At 36.4% G+C, this 18,476-nt stretch overlaps 2 protein-coding genes across 2 annotated transcripts in view; one reads left to right on the top strand and one right to left on the bottom strand.

The window, feature by feature from the left end:
- Positions 1–5,558: 5,558 nt before the first annotated feature.
- LOC123872766 (RING finger protein nhl-1) overlaps positions 5,559–18,476 on the top strand; it is a 126,876-nt gene continuing 113,958 nt past the window's right edge. The window contains exons 1-2 of the mRNA XM_045917278.1: positions 5,559–5,610; positions 17,273–17,340. The gene's annotated coding sequence lies outside the window, so the exon portion shown is untranslated. The remainder of the gene's footprint in view (positions 5,611–17,272; positions 17,341–18,476) is intronic.
- LOC123872617 lies at positions 6,199–6,951 on the bottom strand. The gene has a single exon (XM_045917000.1). It carries the CDS (start codon positions 6,949–6,951, stop codon positions 6,199–6,201), a length of 753 nt encoding a protein of 250 aa, XP_045772956.1.

Here is an 18,476-nt window from a genome sequence, read left to right as displayed (position 1 = left end):
TTTAGGATCTACGAAGCCGCAAACAGATACACAGATACACACGTCAAACTTATAACACCCCTCTTTTTGGGTCGAGGATTAAAAAACAAACGGTGATACTTTTCTAGTGTGAAAACTTACATTCCGGGCTCAGAGTAATAAACAGAGCCACGACCGTGTGAACAAGAAAGAGCCCTGTGTAAATATAAGCGCCACACATTATGAAGTCATCGCGAGCATCCATCATCTCGGCGGAGACGTTATCACGGTGAATTTAATCGTACGTTAATGTTCCAACACTAATGCGGCGCTGGGAGCTCATATATTTTCACGCAGCGTTCCGCAACTATACAAAACCTACTTTCAGCGATTAAGTATGGAAAGTTAATAGAGCTGGGTATATTATTATACAATATTTTTTATCTATCTATTTTCTATACATAAAAAATATAATATATAAATATAGTATATAATATAGTATATAGTAGTATATAATAACTTTAACTGAACTAATGAGTTTTCGACAACTAGTCAAATCAGTATTTATTTTATCAAACATCAAAACACGCGCTTAGTATGCGAGCTTATAGGTATGAAATACTGGGATGTGACGTTACAAATACAATGATTTGACGTGTTGTTATAGTTAATCAATAGTTTGAAATGGTTATCTTCACTTAAAACTGACAAAGGACATGGATTTTATGTATTTTGGAAGACCCTCTATTTAATAATCACAGAGAAATAAGTTATGTGACACCAACAACAAATAAATGCATTTTCTTTCTTTTCTTTCTTTCTTATTGTTGACATTGGAAAATATCGTATGATATCCGTCCAGTGAGGGCATCTAAGTGTGAATAGACCTTTATTGGTATAATCGGTTCGACGGGGGGTTCACACGCGACTTTTTTTTTTTTTAATTATATGGACTAGCGCTTGGCTGCAATCAGACCTGCTAGCAAGTGATGATGCAGCCTAAGATGTAGCGCGCTTGCATATAAGATGCCTATTCATTCTTGACTTGAAGGTACAGCCTAAAATGGAGCGCGCTTGCCTAGAAGATGCCTAGTCACTCTTGACTTGAAGGTACCCATATTATAGGGCGACGGCGCGACTTTGCGGTCTTCAACTTCCCGGCAATTTTTAAGTTTGTGTTCAAAAACAGGGTCATAACCCTCAGCAATGGCGATTACGATGTTGGTAGAGAAAGACATGGATAATAATATAACCACAGTCCTACTCACAGTAGGCTAGGCAACTCATAACTACAGCTCTAATTACACCTTTAACTAAATATCGTTCCAGCGAGTGCGTATAAGTGTGAATAGCCCTTTATTGGTACAATCGGTTAGTGGCACTTTACTTATTGTCGTTAAACGTAACGACGCGACTGCGCGGTCTCCAACCTCCCAGCAATTTCCATCTTTAGCTGTTTTTTTCTACCGATAACAGCATCTCTATTAGAGATTTTCTTACATTAAACTGTGCGCTGTTCCTATCACACAAATATTATAAAGTAGAAAGTTTGTATGTGTGTGTGTGTGTGTGTGTGTGTGTGTGTGTGTGTGTGTGTGTGTGTGTGTGTGTGTGTGTGTGTGTGTGTGTGTGTGTGTGTGTGTGTGTGTGTGTGTGTGTGTGTGTGTTTGTTACTCCTTCACGCAAAAACTACTGGACGGATTGGGCTGAAATTTAGAATGAAGATAGATTATACCCTGGATTAGCACATAGGCTACTTTTTATCCCGGAAAATCAAAGAGTTCCCACGGGAATTTTAAAAAACCTACATCCACGCGAACGAAGTCGCGGGTATCAGCTAGTTAATAATATTACCTACTAGCTGACGCCCGCGACTTCGTCCGCGTGGATTTAGGTTTTTTGAAATCCCGGAGAAACTCTTTAGTTCTCCGGGATAAAAAGTAGCCTATGTGCTAATCCAGGATATTATCAATGTTCATTCTGAATTTCAGCCAAATCCGTCTAGTGGTTTTTGCGTGAAGGAGTAAGAAACATACACACACACACACATACACACAAACTTTCGCTTTTATAATATTATGCTAGAGGACTAGAGGATACTAGAGGACTATACGACTGCATATTAATAACTTAATACTACATGTCTGATGGTTTTCATGCCATTATCCGCAAAAAGATGGCCCCAGCGCCTTCGTAGTAGTCACAACGGCATTCTGGATTCAATAAGGGATAGGATAGGCTGCCCAATAACGAAACATTGGATACTAGACTAGACTAGAATTACCACGGTAGGCTACTTTATTCATTTACTTAGTACTAACATTAATAACATAACTATAAGGAATTATTTAAACTTTAAGTGTGAATTAAAATATTGTTTATTTAAAAAAGGAAACATTCTTTTTGTTTGTAAGTACCTACCCTGATTTTTTTTCAAGATTCATCATTCATCATTTCATTTTGCCACTTTGCCGGCCTGATTAAATACAGCCAAGCCTAACTACAGCTTTCTAGTACTAAGAGTCTTTGAGGTCTTAGCCGTGGACGGACGGACAAGCATGGCGTAATAATAAGACTTCTATTGACTACAGAACCCTAAAAAGTCACTCCCCGGCTCTGCCTGTATGCGCTGTGCCTTAGTGCTGTCTGAATTCCTGAGTATATCCCGTCTGTCGCAATACTTGGCAAACCGATTCGCGCTGTCACAGCGCTCGATTACCGCGTTTTATTTGTATACTAGCTGTGCCCGCGACTTCGTTCGCGTGGAATAGTGACTTTTCGGGCACCATATTTTGAATTACATATACCGTCGTTTCTCTCAGCGCTCTTTATTTAGTCACGGACGCTCAGGCGCGAGGCGTGTAGTACTTACTCTGTACGTTAAAAATGTTCGCCGTGATTCTTTAAATTGACATAACTTTTTTATTTATGAACCGATTGACATGAAATAAACACTAAATGTTAAGTGAAGCTTACTACAATATATTAATGAAAACCGTATCTAAATCGAATAAGATGTTTCTGATATTAGCGTCCACAAACACACAGACAAACAGACAAAAAAAAATTAATTACAATATCGGGTTCGGCATCGATATAATAACAACCCCTGCTACTTTTTTTTTATATATTTCCATTGTACAGACACCACTTTTCTACAATTTTATTTTATGTATAGATAATCTTTCAGTCTGACACAAAATACTGTTTATTTAAAAACGGAAACATTCCTTTTGTTTGTAAGTACCCTGATTTTTTTCAAGATTTCATTTTACTACTTTGCCGGCCTGATTAAATACAGCCAAGCCTAACTACAGCTTTCTAGTACTAAGAGTCTTTGAGATCTTAGCCGTGAACGGACGGACAAGCATGGCGTAATAATAAGACTTCTGTTGACTACAGAACCCTAAAAAAGTCACTCCCCGGCTCTGCCTGTATGCGCAGCGCCTTTTGAGATCTTAGCCACCTTAGCCGTGGACGGACGCACAAGAATGGCGAAGTAATAAGATTTCTGTTGACTACAGAACCCTAAAAAAGCCTGGCTCTGCCTGTATGCGCTGCGCCTTAGTGCTGTCTGAATTCCTGAGTATATCCCGTCTGTCGCAATATTTGGCAAACAGATTCGCGCTCTCACAGCGCTCGATTACCGTGTTTTATTTGTGTCATGTTGAAATACCTCAAGTCTTTGATGATATCTTCACACTTCACACTAATATTGTAAGGGCGAAAGTTTGTGTGTATGTGTGTGTGTGTGTGTGTGTATGTTTGTTACTCCTTCACGCAAAAACTACTTCAGGATTTGGCTGAAATCTGGAAAAGAGATAGATAATATCCTGGATTAACACATAGGCTACTTTTTATCCCGGAAGATTAAAGAGTTACCACGGGATTTTGAAAAACCTAAATCCACGCCTGTGAAGTCGCGGGCATCGGCTAGTTGATGATATTACCCCGCCTAAGTATTACACTTCGGAGCACTGGTCTCCTCTCAGAGTAAAAAGGGCTTAGGTTATCAACCCGTAATGTCCCGAAATGATCGAAAAACCAAACTCAAGCTTTACCAAAAAGTTCTCTCGAATCATTTCTGACGCCTACTCAGTCGTTGGCAACCACTTGCCAACACAACACGATGTTATCAAAATTATTTATCACTAGCTGATGCTCGCAGCTTCGCCCGCGTGGATTGGTCAGATCCCCTGCAGCATCAGGATTGAGGAGTTGGACTCCAAATTTTTTATGAAACAATGTCGCAAAGTTCCTCTATCGATTAAAAAAGAAATGACGCAAATCGGTTCAGAAATCTCGGAGATTTCGGTGTACATAGGTAGAAAAACAACTCCCTTTTTGAAAGTCGGTTAAAAAGTAGCCTATTTTACGCCCTGGTCAATCCTCTACTTGCCTGTGAAAGTCCCGTCAAAATCGGTTCAGCCGTTCCAAAGATTAGCCTTTTCAAACAGACAGACAGACAGACAGACAGACAGACAGACAGACAAAAATTTTAAAAACGTGTGATTCAGTTATGGTATCGTTCAAATAACCATATGAGCTTAATATGAGGTAGTTATTTCGAAATTACAGACAGACACTCCAATTTTATTTATTAGTATAGATAATCCTAAGCGTTTCATGACGATTTAAGTGGGATTTAAAATACTATTTTTGAACCCTCAATGTCACATTGTACTTTGGCTGACCCTGAATTTATTTTGGCTGAAAAGAGCACCTGCTGAGTTTCTCGCTAGCTCTTCTCAGTAGGACAGCTTTCTTTTTAGTAATGCTTCATTTTAATAGCCAGCATCACTAAAAAGCATACAAAAATTAAACTAACTTTCATTCTAAATAGGCTTAGACGGACCCTTTATCCCGCAATATTTCAGTCTACATAAAAAAAAATCGGTCAAGTACAAGTCGGACTTGCACACGAAGGGTTCTGTACCAACGTCCAAGAAATAATACTTTTTATTTTATTATTTTATTTTAATTTTCATGGTGGCAGTTTTAAAATTTTTAGTATTTGTTATTTATAACGGCACTAGAAATTACATGTACTGTGAAAATTTCAACTCCCTTCCTATTACGGTTTTTTTTTTTTTATTCACTATAGGCAAGCGCTTGACCACAATCACACCTGATGGAAAGTGATGATGTGGTCTAAGATGGGACGCGCTTACCTAGAAGGTGCCTATTCACTCTTGTTTTAACGAGATTCAACCCGCTGACAGACAGACGCGGATCTTAGTGATAGGGTTCCGTTGTATTGGAACTTCTTGGGTACGGAACCCTAAAAACTTAAACAGATATAAATGAATCGCGTCAATAGCCGACTTTTATGTTATTTCTAATTCTGAAGACCGACCTTATCTATATACCTAAGGATAATTTTTTTTTCGGAGAAGAGAATGGTTCCTAGCCTTAAATTTTGGTGAGCCACGGAAAAATCTAGATCTTTAGTAGAGCGTGGTAGAGTTTTGCCTTTTTTACATAGCGCTCTCGAAATTACAACCACCTCGTTAGGTATATTAATAAAACGCTTTATTATGATGCTCCACCTACTCACAATTCTCACGTCTGACTATGCTTTCTTTTTTTAGAAGCTCTTCAAATGAATTAACAGATCAGCCCTCAGTATCGCTGTGTTAGGCGCGCAATACAGTAAGTAAAAAAAAGTTTGACAAACCTTTGCCTTGGCATTAAAAAAAATATCTTAAATTAAAATTGGAATGTGACCGTGAAATTATTGAGTTCAGTGGAAAATTAAGTGTTCCAATTTTAAACCGTTGTGTGATTGGTTTGCGTGGGTTTAAGTTTTGTTGGTTTGACCTTTCATGTTAGCGATCCTTTGCCTCGCTTATTGAAAAAAAAAACTGAATTCGGAATGAAATGTGGGTGAAGGTGAAGTTTGGCGGGAAATGTATTGTTCTATTTTTGAAATTGTTTCGCAATGGCCGACTTTGGTGATAATTAATTAGTGTGTGGTTTACTGTGATTTAATTTGTTTTAACTAATCATTTAAATAATTTATTGGATTTTGTTATATTATACTCGATACATAATGGCAAAACACTTTTTTTTTTTTTTTTTTGTTTATTTCAGACCATTATTATACATAGTCCATATTTATGTGTTAGTAACATTGTTATTTACTTAATCCTATATTAGTAGCTAAACCTAAATCAAAGTGTTAGTAACAATAACTTAAAAACTATGTTAGTACTTACTAGCTATAAAATTAGCTACATTTCAAAACCACCTTTTAGGCGCCCTTATTTCAACATGTGCAGCGTTCCAGGTCCTCCAGAGGGGGCCGTCCAGCTTCCATGCCAACGCGCTGAGGAGGGAGTTGGTACTAGTCACGATTCTGCTTATCATAGACGCCGCACGCTTGCGCATGATCGCGTAGAAATCATCCACGCGCACATCCGCAAACATTGCGGACGCGCTGCAGTGCCGTGGTTTTCCCAGCATCGCCCTCAGCACATTGTTGTATTGAACACGTAAGGCGCTGTAGGACCGCTGCGTATAGTCCGTCCACAGACTGCACGTGTAAAAAGATTGACAGTAGGCTCTGAAAAGGGTCAGTTTTACCTGCGTTGTACAGCGTGCAAATCTGCGAGCCAACATATTGCCGCGGACCGACAGCGCCCTGCGCTCCCGTTCCATGTCTTTGTCGTCATCGAGGCGCTCAGTCACCACGTGGCCGAGGTACTTGAACTCAGCTACTTGCTTCAGAGGGGTACCGCACAGATATATGCTAGGAGTAAAGGTTATAGGTTTGTTCCTCCCTCTGAAGACAAGAAACTCACTCTTTTTTGAGTTGTAGCTGAGTCCGTTCTCCTCTGCATACTCCTCACAAATACGTAACAGCTTTCTGAGGCCACTAACTGAGGGGCTCAGCAACACCATGTCATCTGCATAACTAATATTATTGATGCTTACGCCATCTATTGAGCAGCCAACACCCGCCTTGCTGAGCCTCTCTATCAGTTGGTTCATATAGAGATTGAACAGCCTCGGTGACGACAGCCCCCCCTGCCTCACTCCACAACTCAACCCATATGGGTCACTAAAAGAGTTACCCCATTTAACCACATTTAATTGGTTACTATACCAATACTTTAACAAGGACAGCAGTTCTGACCTAGCCCCGGTTTCGTATTTGAGTTTGTGCCATAGAACGTCATATGAGACCAAGTCAAATGCTTTAGACAGATCCAAAAAGCAGGCGTACACCTGCGTTTTTCTATCAGTATAATACCGTTTTATTTAATCGAGATTTCTAATGGATGATATTATCCATATCTTATTTTTCGATTTTATCAATTTTATTGAATAGACAATAAAAATATCATTCATGATAAATTATAGCTTTCGGCGTAGCTGTTAGGGGTCCTTTCAATTTGCCATACATAACAAGTAATATTAATTAAAAAACCGTCACGTTAAATTAATTATTGTGTCGTGTTAATGTGTAAATTGCTTAATTACTTGACAAACGTTAACGTAGACATAAAAGTTAATTTAGAGTTTTAATCTAATGTTTAATTCTCGCTTAATGCCTGAAGAGAGATAAATAAGCATTAGGATTTAATGAGCTTAGAGTATTCGACGTGTCTATCGTTAGAACATGTCCTAACTTAGATACTTTATTATTTAGGTCCCTGTCACTCACTTGACACCTAAGTACTTTGGGGCAGGACTGGAACTTAAGTTCGGATTAATTTAGTAATCAGCTGTCTGTACTTGCTTTAGATTATTACTAGGTATCACACTAATACTTATTATAAAGGCGATAGTTTAAGTATGTATGTGTGTATGTTTGTTACTCTTTCACGCAAAAAGTACTGAACGGATTTGGATGAAATTTGGAATGCAGATAGATTATACCCTGCATTAACACATAGGCTACTTTTATTCTGGAAAATTAAAACGTTTCTACGGGATTCTTAAAAACCTACATACACGCGAACGAAGTCGCGGGCATCAGCTAATCTATTATAATACTAGCTGACCTGTTCCGGCTTCATTTTAGTGGGATTTAAAATCGGTAAGAAGTGGGAATTTCCAAAAATCCCGAAATACGTCTCGAATATATAGTGTAAACTCTATATAACGACGATTGACGATTGAAAAATCGGCACTTTTACGAAAAATTTCAATTTTTCCAACACTTTTGTATAGGAAATCTGTCAAACCCTTAAATGTAATCCTCAGATAAAAGTTATTTGACGATTGAAAAATCGGTTCTGTCTTTAATAGACAGTTAATAGATAATTATGACAATATACGGAAGTGATATTCCGTAGCAGAAATTACCGGGTTAACCATTTTAACATGGGATTCCCCGGGGGAGGTACAAGGAAAACAGATTAATATTATGTGTCCATAAATTGAATAAAGGAACTTGTTAGGAGTTGGAATAATATTATTTTGTCAGCCTTGGAAGTTATCTGTTAGACATAATTGAATTTCCTCGCGAACGTGTGGGATTAGTATTGTCTTTTCGGTATAATATTGGCATGAATTGTTTCTGTGACATGATATCTTCCGTTCAGGTAGCGCCAAAATTCTAGTCGTCAAAAACTAGTTCGCTCTGAATTATCTTTCTGTATTGTTTTTAACCCCCGACCCAAAAAGAGGGTGTTATAAGTTTGACGTGTGTACCTATCTGTGTATCTGTTTGTGGCATCGTAGCTCCTAAACTAATGATTTTAGTTTAGTTTTTTTTTTGTTTGAATGGTGGCTTGTTCTTATTTATTTATTTATTTATTTTATTTTTCATGTACCAAAATTGTAGTTCAAGAAAATCGGTTAAGCCGTTTGAAAGTTTCAGCTCTTTTCTAGTTACTGCAACCTTCACTTGCCGGGGGTGTTATAAATTTTTAATTTACACTTGTTATAGCATGATACGAGTACCTCCCTGGCACAGTATTGCCCATTTAGGTGGGAGGTCCTAGGTTGGTGCCTTGAAGGGGGAATTTCTGCTTCAGGCTTTAGGGCATCAACCCATTTTAAGTAATTAAATAAATAATCATTTGCTTTAACGGTGAAAAAACATCGTGAGAAAACCAGCATGCCTGAGAGTTTCATGAATACATATAATAGTGATATAAATCAATTTCTCAAGGACTCCAATAAAAATAAATAAAAATATGGGTCTCCCTACTAAGGTCTGCTGCACAGACTAAATTGCGACACCCAAAACTGAGTATCCATAATAATACTACCTTGTATAATCATAGTATTTACTCCAAATGTTATATTCAAGGAATGAATTTATATGGAGTTGCAATATATTGAAATTGAATGAAGTCTGCCAATCCGTACTTGGACAGCATGGTACACGATAGTCAAACCCTTCTCACTCTGAGAGGAGTACCCGTGCTCAGTAGTGAGGCGGCGATAGGTTGATCGTGATGATGATTGTCTATTCACATAGTGCGGGGTCCGCCAACGCTGCACTTTCCAGCACGAGGTCGCCATTTTAGCACTTTTGCACCCCAAGGTTCTTTGAACTATTGCGACTTGACCTTCGTCTAATGGACGCCATTAGGCACCAATATTGAAGCTTAAACTGTACCCTACAGATCCTGAATATTTTATACCTAATGCCTTGATATTAAATAAACTACGGCCGGTCTCAAACGGCCTATGACCGTGGCCTCGAAGACTTATCAGGATCTATTAAGCCGGCACTAAGCCTAGAACGGCCGTTACCGTCCCATCGGGCAAACCCTTTCTGATTAAACTGTAATCGATTGGGAATAATTTATAACAGTAGGATTTTATGTTTAAAATAATATTAATATTTTATTGACATCGACATAAGAGTTTTTTGTAACCCCCGACCCAAAAAGAGGGGTGTAATAACTTTGACGTGTGTATGTGTCTGTGGCATCGTAGCTCCTAAAGTAATAAACCGATTTTAATTTAGTTTTTTTTTTGTTTGAAAGGTGGGATTTTATGTTTAAAATAATATTAATATATTATTGACATCGACATAAGAGTTTTTTTAACCCCCGACCCAAAAAGAGGGGTGTTATAACTTTGACGTGTGCATCTGTGTATCTGTCTGTGGCATCGTAGCTCCTAAAGCAATGAACTTTTTCTTAGCTATCAGATATGAAAATCGGTTCAGCCGTTTGAAAGTTATCAGCTCTTGTCTAGTTACTGTAACCTTTACTTGTCGGGGGTGTTATAAATTTTTAATTAACACTTGTTATAAAATAAACTTAAATTCAAAAAAAAAAAAGATTTCGATGAATTGAGAACCTCTTCCTTTTTTGAAAAGTCAAGAAGAGTGAAATAGGCTTTATAAGAGTGCCGGAGAGTGGCCTAGGCAAGCATCACCTAGTAGGTAAGCATTGATGGTCGGGGTTTTCTTGTGATGATAATTCGGGGGTTTCTCAAGTTCTTCCGCAACCAAATAACTCATTAAAAAAAAATAGTTTGCAGTATAATAAAATATTACACTAAGCATATTTTATTGACTAATTATGCTTCGCAGCTTCTTTCTTTGCGATTTGGTTTACATATTGTAGAACGCGTCCCACGCATCAGCCTAGCACGGATTTTTAGATCTTTTTTGACTTTGAAATTGGCAACACTGCCTACCTGCATCCAATCCCCCACTATCGCCCTCCCACCACAGCTCGGACCACTTCACGACCGGCTTGTCATTACATGTTTCCGTGCCGAAGCCTACGCACGTCACAGAAACCCGCACGAAATATTATTAAAATCATCGTTCTGAACATGGGGAAGAAGAGGAAAAATGAGGACCCAGAGGAAAGAATTAGGAGAAAAATAAGGAGGCTAAATGAAAAACGCCAGAGAAAACGAGAACACAAATCGTAAGTAAAATCCATTTTATTAAAATTAAACCAATACAAAAATATAATTTTAAAGAAGACTTCGTTCTTTCAAATATTCATAATAAATACCTGGATTGTATACATCAAGCTTACCACAATGATGCGTATTTGCCAAATTCTGGGCTCTTACCGTCAAACAAAAATAAATAGCGAATAGCTATATTGTGGGCTATTTCAATTTTATTTTAACCAGTGGTAGATGCTTTTGACGATTCAAAAGAATCTTTTTAAAGTCTAATAAAAATATTTGAGTTTTAATTTAAATTTGAATTTTCATTCTTTCAAATATTCATGATGAATAGCTGGAGTTTATCCATCAAGCTTACCACATTGATGCGTAATTGCCAAATTCTGGGCTCTTACCGTCAAAACAAAAATAAATAGCGAATAGCTAAATTGTGGGCTATTTCAATTTTATTTTAACCAGTGGTAGATGCTTTTGGCGATTTAAAAGAACTTTTAAAAGTCTAATTGACTAGAAATATTTGGAGTTTTAATTTAAAGAATTTTTATTCTTTCAAATATTCATGATAAATAGCTGCAGTTTATTTGATGGATAATTATCACATTGATGCGTAATTGCCAAATTCTAGGCTCTTACCGTCAAAACAAAAATAAATAGCGAATAGCTAAATTGTGGGCTATTTCAATTTTATTGTTTCAAATATTCATGATGAATACAGGGATCTTATCCATCAAGTTTACCACAGTGATGCGTATTTGCCAAATTCCTGGGTTGTTACCGTCACGATGCGTATTTGCCAAATTCTGGGCTCTTACCATCAAAACAAAAATAAATAGCGAATAGCTAAATTGTGGGCTATTTCAATTTTATTTTCATTCTTTCAAATATTCATGATGAATACAGGGATTTTATCCATCAAGCTTACCACAGTGATGAGTATTTGCCAAATTCCTGGGCTCTTACCGTCACGATGCGTATTTGCCAAATTCTGGGCTCTTACCATCAAAACAAAAATAAATTGCGAATAGCTAAATTGTGGGCTATTTCAATTTTATTTTAACCAGTGGTAGATGCTTTCGACGATCAAAAGAACTTGTAAAAGTCTAATTGAATAAAAATGTTTTGAATTTGATTTAAATTTGAATATTCATTCTTTCAAATATTCATGATGAATACCTGGATTTTATCCATCAAGCTTACCACATTGATGCGTAATTGCCAAATTCTGGGCTCTTACCGTCAAAACAAAAATAAAATAGCGAATAGCTAAATTGAGGGCTATTTCAATTTTGTTTTCATTCATTCAAATATTCATGATGAATATAGCGACGATGCTTCTCTACTTCACGTGCTGGTTGCACGTGAAGTAGAAGTCAAACCCGGTTACTGAAATTATGTCACTCGAAAATTGATAAAATTTTACCTCCAATTTTGAACTGAGAGGCTAAAAGCAGTCCTAACGGAACCCTTTGTAAAATGTAATTATGTAATTGCACAAACAACTCGGTAACACCGTAACTGCCTTAACTCCAGCACTAGAAATCATAATATACGAAGGTTTAAACCAAGAGCAATAGCGAACGACGCCTGCCGAATCTTATGTGATATGCACCACAACGAAGCAGGAAAAAATTCGTGGTGTCTTCTATAGACACTCTTGAAAACTCAAATACTAACAAGTATATATTCGGCGATAATGTGTCGGAAAAATCAAACAAGATATAGGGAAGAGTCGGCTAGTTCCGCGCCAGTACCAGCAGCAGAGCAGCCGGCCCCTCCGCGCCGCGGCACCCGAGCGCTCGCCGCCGCCGTCGCCGCCGCGCCGCATGCGCTCACAGCCGCCGCTAGTGCTACACGAGGTATCGTACGCATGACGTTTACGTCCTTTCTCACATGAATGATCATGTATTTATTACAAGTGATCTAATTGTTTTATAATGGATCGAAGGCTACATTCCTTTTATAAGCACGCCTATCCAAAATAGCAATCCCAGTGATTGTTGCCCAAAATCACCTCACAAGTCTTTAGATTTTCAAAAACCATTAAACAAATTACTCGAAATAGGAGCGATTCGTAAATGACGAATCACAACTCTCAGTTCTAGATAAGAACTATTATAGTATATTTTAGTATTTAAACCTTATAAACCTATTTAGGTTTATTAAAAGTAGTAATTTTAAAATAGAAGATTATCGCACTGCATCAAAATTAATTGTCACTTGGCTTAAATCAGCCTAAAAGATGCATGTTTTTTAATATAACTATATCACAGCGAAAATATTTACGTTTTAAATGTCGTGAGCATTCTGACATGATACTTAAAACTTCTTGATGATAAGAAAATTAAAATTAATTATTATTATTATTTTTTGAAAAGATATTCACACAATCGAAACGCAAACTTCGTGATTTTGCTAGATTGTTTGAACCGTTAATTTCAGCTTATCCTGGAGTCCAATATTCGTGGGTTATTATACGAAAATGTTCAAACGTCACAAGTATCATTGCTTACTAAATAACCCGAGTTACGAACAAAAACATTCACCGCCTTAGCAATTTGAAATAGTTAAATTTGAGTTTTTGAGGATTGAGGATTTGAGAAAGTTAAATAGTATCAACAGTGCATTTTCACCTTTAATTAATTGATAATTAAACATTCGGACGCATGCTTAACTGGAGTGCTTTTTATTATAATAATGTATAGTGTAGCTACAGTGTAGCGTCCGGTCGTAAGAAGAAAGACTCTTGTTTACATATAAACGAGTTAGAACTAAAGGCAGTTTTCCTAGCTTTGAAGGTATTTGCAAATGATCTTTGTAACGTAGACAATCCTTTTAAGGATTGATAGTACAACAGTTATTTTCTACGTAAATTGTACGGGGGAAGCGCGCAGTACCCGTAATTCTTATGTATTTACATCTTTATTATTAATTAAAGATAATACCTAAGCTAATATTTTGTCGAGAAAATCTTTCCAGGACACCGAATGGGAATTAACCAGGAATTAACTGACTATGCTTTTAAAACGTTGACTCAAGTGTTTGACAGTTTTGAAATAGATTTGTTCGCTAGTCGTTGCAATGCAAAATGTGAGACTTACATCACATAGAAAATCAATCCTGATGCATGTACTGTTGATTCCTCTACGGTGTCCTAAAAACATTTGTACTATTATGCGTTTCCACCATTGATTTTAATTTTAAAAATGATAAGAAAAATAATAACTTAAAACCTATAAAAATAATAACTAGCCATCGCAAGCCTAGTTTCCTTTGTTTACAAGATCGGTCTGCTCACCATGTACCTATGTATACTTTCATCCTAACGTTAATCTTTTGACCTTTCAGAAAACCTCATAATCTTCACAAAACAATCCACTTAGTCACCGTGAAATTATGCGACAAAAATATCTGAAAATGTCGGTACCAGCAATAATTGTTGATCTTGTGATTAATTCACATTCTGACCATTACGTACAGACAATGCGATACACGTATTAGGTCCTAGATAGAATATCGTAAACAAAATGATTATCATTATAGTCACAAAAATGTTATTGTGATTTTAGATTTTCTTACAAAAATATTTGATAAGAGTACAAAAAATGGAACTGTAAATTTGTACTTATCTGCCTTGTTATTGGGTTTTCCTAATATGTTAGATGACTATCAAATTAGGAAGTTTATGAAGGGAGTTGCAGGTCAAGCCCAACTCAACCAAAGTATAATATAACATGGGATACTGACACTGTTCCTAGTTACTTATCTGAACAATGGCCACATGAGAACCTCAACTTGGGAAATCTTTCAAAAAAGACCCTTACTTTGTTGGCTTTAATGACTGCTTACTCATAGAGTGCTTACTTTTTCACTGATAAAAATAAGCAACGTCAATAGGCTGAACTAGACTACTATTAAAATTTCAGATTTGATAACGACCTCTTGACCTAATTCATCTCAATTCTCAACCCTTTTTTGAAATTACCTTTCTTTAGTGAAAATTTTAGTATATATTCAGATACATGTTTAAAGTAGTATATCAATAAAACAAATTCTATTCGTGAAACTAATAATGATTATTTGTTTATATTAGTTACAAAGGGCCTTACAAAAAGTTATCATCCCAATGATTGAGTCATTGGATAACAATTCATAAAAGTGTTATTGATATGACAAAATTTAGTGCTCACATAACACGCCATGCATCCACATCTGGAGCCAGCAGAGCAGGTGTCAACAATGATAACACTGCTGATTACAGCCAGTTATCGGCTACTTTCGCTAAATTTTATAAAAGAGAGATAAAGATACTTAGTTAACGATAACTTTTGTTGATTTATTAAATTTATTATTATTTATTATATTTAACATGCCAATTTATTATGTAGATAGTAGGTATATGTATAAGATCACAAATGTATTGTATAAGTATATACCTACTCAATTAAAAAAGTTGATTCAACAAGCTATAATATACCATAATCTATTATGTTTTTAATGTAAATTTTTATTTGTAATATTCACAAATACTTACGTAATCTATTTATTTTCCAAATAGGTTACTCATTTTATATTTGTTAGCTCTGAACATCTACAATATGTAAACCAAATCGCAAAGAAAGAAGCTGCGAAGCATAATTAAAAATCAAACGAACTTACCAAGTGAAGTTCGATTGTAATTATGCGAGCAGCTTCTTTCGACGCGATTTATACACACCCTCCCTAATTTTATTATTTTCATAAAGTACACAAAAGTACACCCTACCCTAATTTATATATATACATACATATATATAAACAAATATAAAATGTATCTATCTATAACTATCAACTAAAATGACAAGCCGGTCGTGAAGTGGTCCGAGCTGTGGTGGGAGGGCGATAGTGGGGGATTGGATGCAGGTAGGCAGTGTTGCCAATTTCAAAGTCAAAAAAGATCTAAAAATCCGTGCTAGGCTGATGCGTGGGACGCGTTCTACAATATGTAAACCAAATCGCGTCGAAAGAAGCTGCTCGCATAATTACAATCGAACTTCACTTGGTAAGTTCGTTTGATTTTTAATTATACTATAATCCACAAAGCACAGTCAGAAAATGAACAAGACATTATGTTTCATACATATTTCTATTTATAACACAATTCTTTTTTGATATTGTGAAAGAAAATCAGCAACATTTTCCCCTATCGTATGTTCTGAGTCGGATAATAATTGTTTTCGGAATTTCTTGCGCGAATGTTAAAGAGACCGCACATGGTCACAACATGGTGGTTTACATATTTTTTAAATCCTGCAGGAACAGTTAGATTTTCTAGGGTCAAAGTAGCCTATATCCTTCTCCGAGTTACAAGCTATCTTTGTACCAAATTCCGTTAAAATTGTTTCAATGATTGGGTTTTGAAAAGCTAGCTGACACATACACAATTCCCCCTTTATCACGCTATCACACTAATATTATAAAGGCAAAAGTTTGTGTGTATATGTGCATGTTTGTTACACTTTCACGCAAACGACACGACGGATTTGGCTGAGAATAGAGATAGATTATACCCTGGATTAATACATAGGCTACTTTTTATTCCGGATAATCAAAGAGTTCCTACGGGATTTTTAAAAACTATCCACGCGAACGAAGTCGCGAGCTTCAGCTAGTGTTATAATAACAAAAAAAAAAGTCTCACTATCGCTCGCATTTTCAACTCTGGCAAAATTGGCGTAGGTTTGTTGTGGCTTTTACAGAAATTCCTCGAACACGTACGAAACGATTTGCTTCCTCTTTCCTAATTCGAACCGCTAGGATATGGAACGCCCTTCAGGCATCAGTTTTCCCTTCCACCTTTAATATGGGTACCTTCAAGTCAAGAGTGAATAGGCAACTTCTAGGCAAGCGCGCTCCATCTTAGACTGCATCATCACTTGCTAGCAGGTCTGATTACAGCCAAGCGCTAGTCTATATATTTAAAAAAAAAGGTCTTGCTGAAACCGTGTGCGATCGCTTTCATTATTCTTTCAGAATTCCTCGCGTGAAAGTTGAGGGAATCCTATACGTTTCCGTAACGTATTTCCTACGAGGAAATAACCTCGGGAAATCGCTGTATTGTTCGTGATATATTCGAAGATAATTATGAAAATTTATAGATGTTGCTTTGACCTTTGCGTTATTACTTATTATATCTGCAATTTTGTGTATCGGGTTGGGGAAGATTAACTAAATCCCCAACCCAAAAAGAGGGGTGTTATAAGTTTGACGTGTGTATCTGTGTATCTGTCTGTGGCATCGTAGCTCCTAAACTAATGAACCGATTTTAATTTAGTTTTTTTTTGTTTGAAGGAGGTTAACCTTCACTTGTCGGGGGTGTTATAATTTTTTAATTTACACTTGTTGATTAGGTGTATTATTTTTGGTCAATTTTCTATCGTTCTATTTTTATTATTTAAAAAATCCCATTTATCCTTATCACAATTATTTTTATTTTCAGGTGCGCTGCCATTATTAAGTGAAGTGGAAGTGAGAATGACCAAAACGTTGCTCTACTTTCGGTTGATGGTAAGATTTATTCTTTAACTTTTGTCAAGAAACTTTAACTTACCAATAAAGACTATTTATAGAGCTTTTCAAGAACTGAACTGCATTGATGTGCAAGGCACACTTGCAGAGTGGAGTGTAGCCACGGAGAAGAATAATTTTTAATGACAACTCAAAATAAGTTTCTTTTGATATATCAAAAGAAACTTATTTTGAGTTGTTATTGAAACTTAGTTTGAGCGCGGTGGATACACGCGGCGCAAGCCTAGGGTGTCTGCAATGTTTTGTTTTCATTAAATATGCCAATTTAATCTGCATGTCAATGAAATAAAGCTATACACCAGAATGATCTATTGCAACATTGTGGCATTCTTTGGTAGAATAATAAAATGTAATGAGAATAAAATTGTCAACAGGCTGTAGACATATTCGAATTATGAACGAAGAACGATATTGTCTCGATATAAAATAGACTGCCGCACGCTTGCAAGTTTTACGGCGTAATGTTTCATTGTTTTCGCTGTGCGTCGGTTCCACTCCATTCCGTAGGTGTGCGTTATCCCTATAACGAATTATGTAATTACATTATAGAAATATATTGTATTAATTAAATCATTGCACTATAAGATATTTTAAGAGTTATTACGTGTAATAATACACGTAATACATCAATCATCAATACGGCATGCATTCTTAAGAGGGCTCTCTCCGTCAATCGTTTCATACAATCGTAGTTCTAATTTCATTTGAATATTAAGCAACCAAAGTCCATGAAATTTTGCAGACATATTCTAAAAACTAATTTCTATGTCTGTGGTTTTCCAGATTTCTGTTAAAATATTCGGTTTCAAAGTTACGCGGTCTTAAAATTTTTCATACAAATCTTTGAGCCCCTGTAATTTTAAAACTACATATTTTTTGAAAATTCTAAAACACCACAGACACAGATATTAGTTTCTAGAATATGTCTGCAAAATTTCATGGACTTTGGTTGCTTAATATTCAAATGAAATTGGAACTACGATTGTATGAAACGAGTAACGGAGAGAGCCCTGTTAAATAGACATTGATATGTATATTGTATACTGCAATATATCTACCTGTACACGCACCTCATACATTCCCAAATGTAGATACACACGTGAGCTATGAGTCAT

The sequence above is a fragment of the Maniola jurtina genome, chromosome 15 (assembly GCF_905333055.1).
Source record: "Maniola jurtina chromosome 15, ilManJurt1.1, whole genome shotgun sequence".
Taxonomy (NCBI): domain Eukaryota; kingdom Metazoa; phylum Arthropoda; class Insecta; order Lepidoptera; family Nymphalidae; genus Maniola; species Maniola jurtina.
This window is presented reverse-complemented; position numbering and strand designations above follow the sequence as displayed.

Coding starts and splice junctions, on each gene's coding strand:
- LOC123872617 (XM_045917000.1), bottom strand. CDS start 6,951: ATGAACCAACTGATAGAGAGGCTCAGCAAGGCGGGTGTTGGCTGCTCA.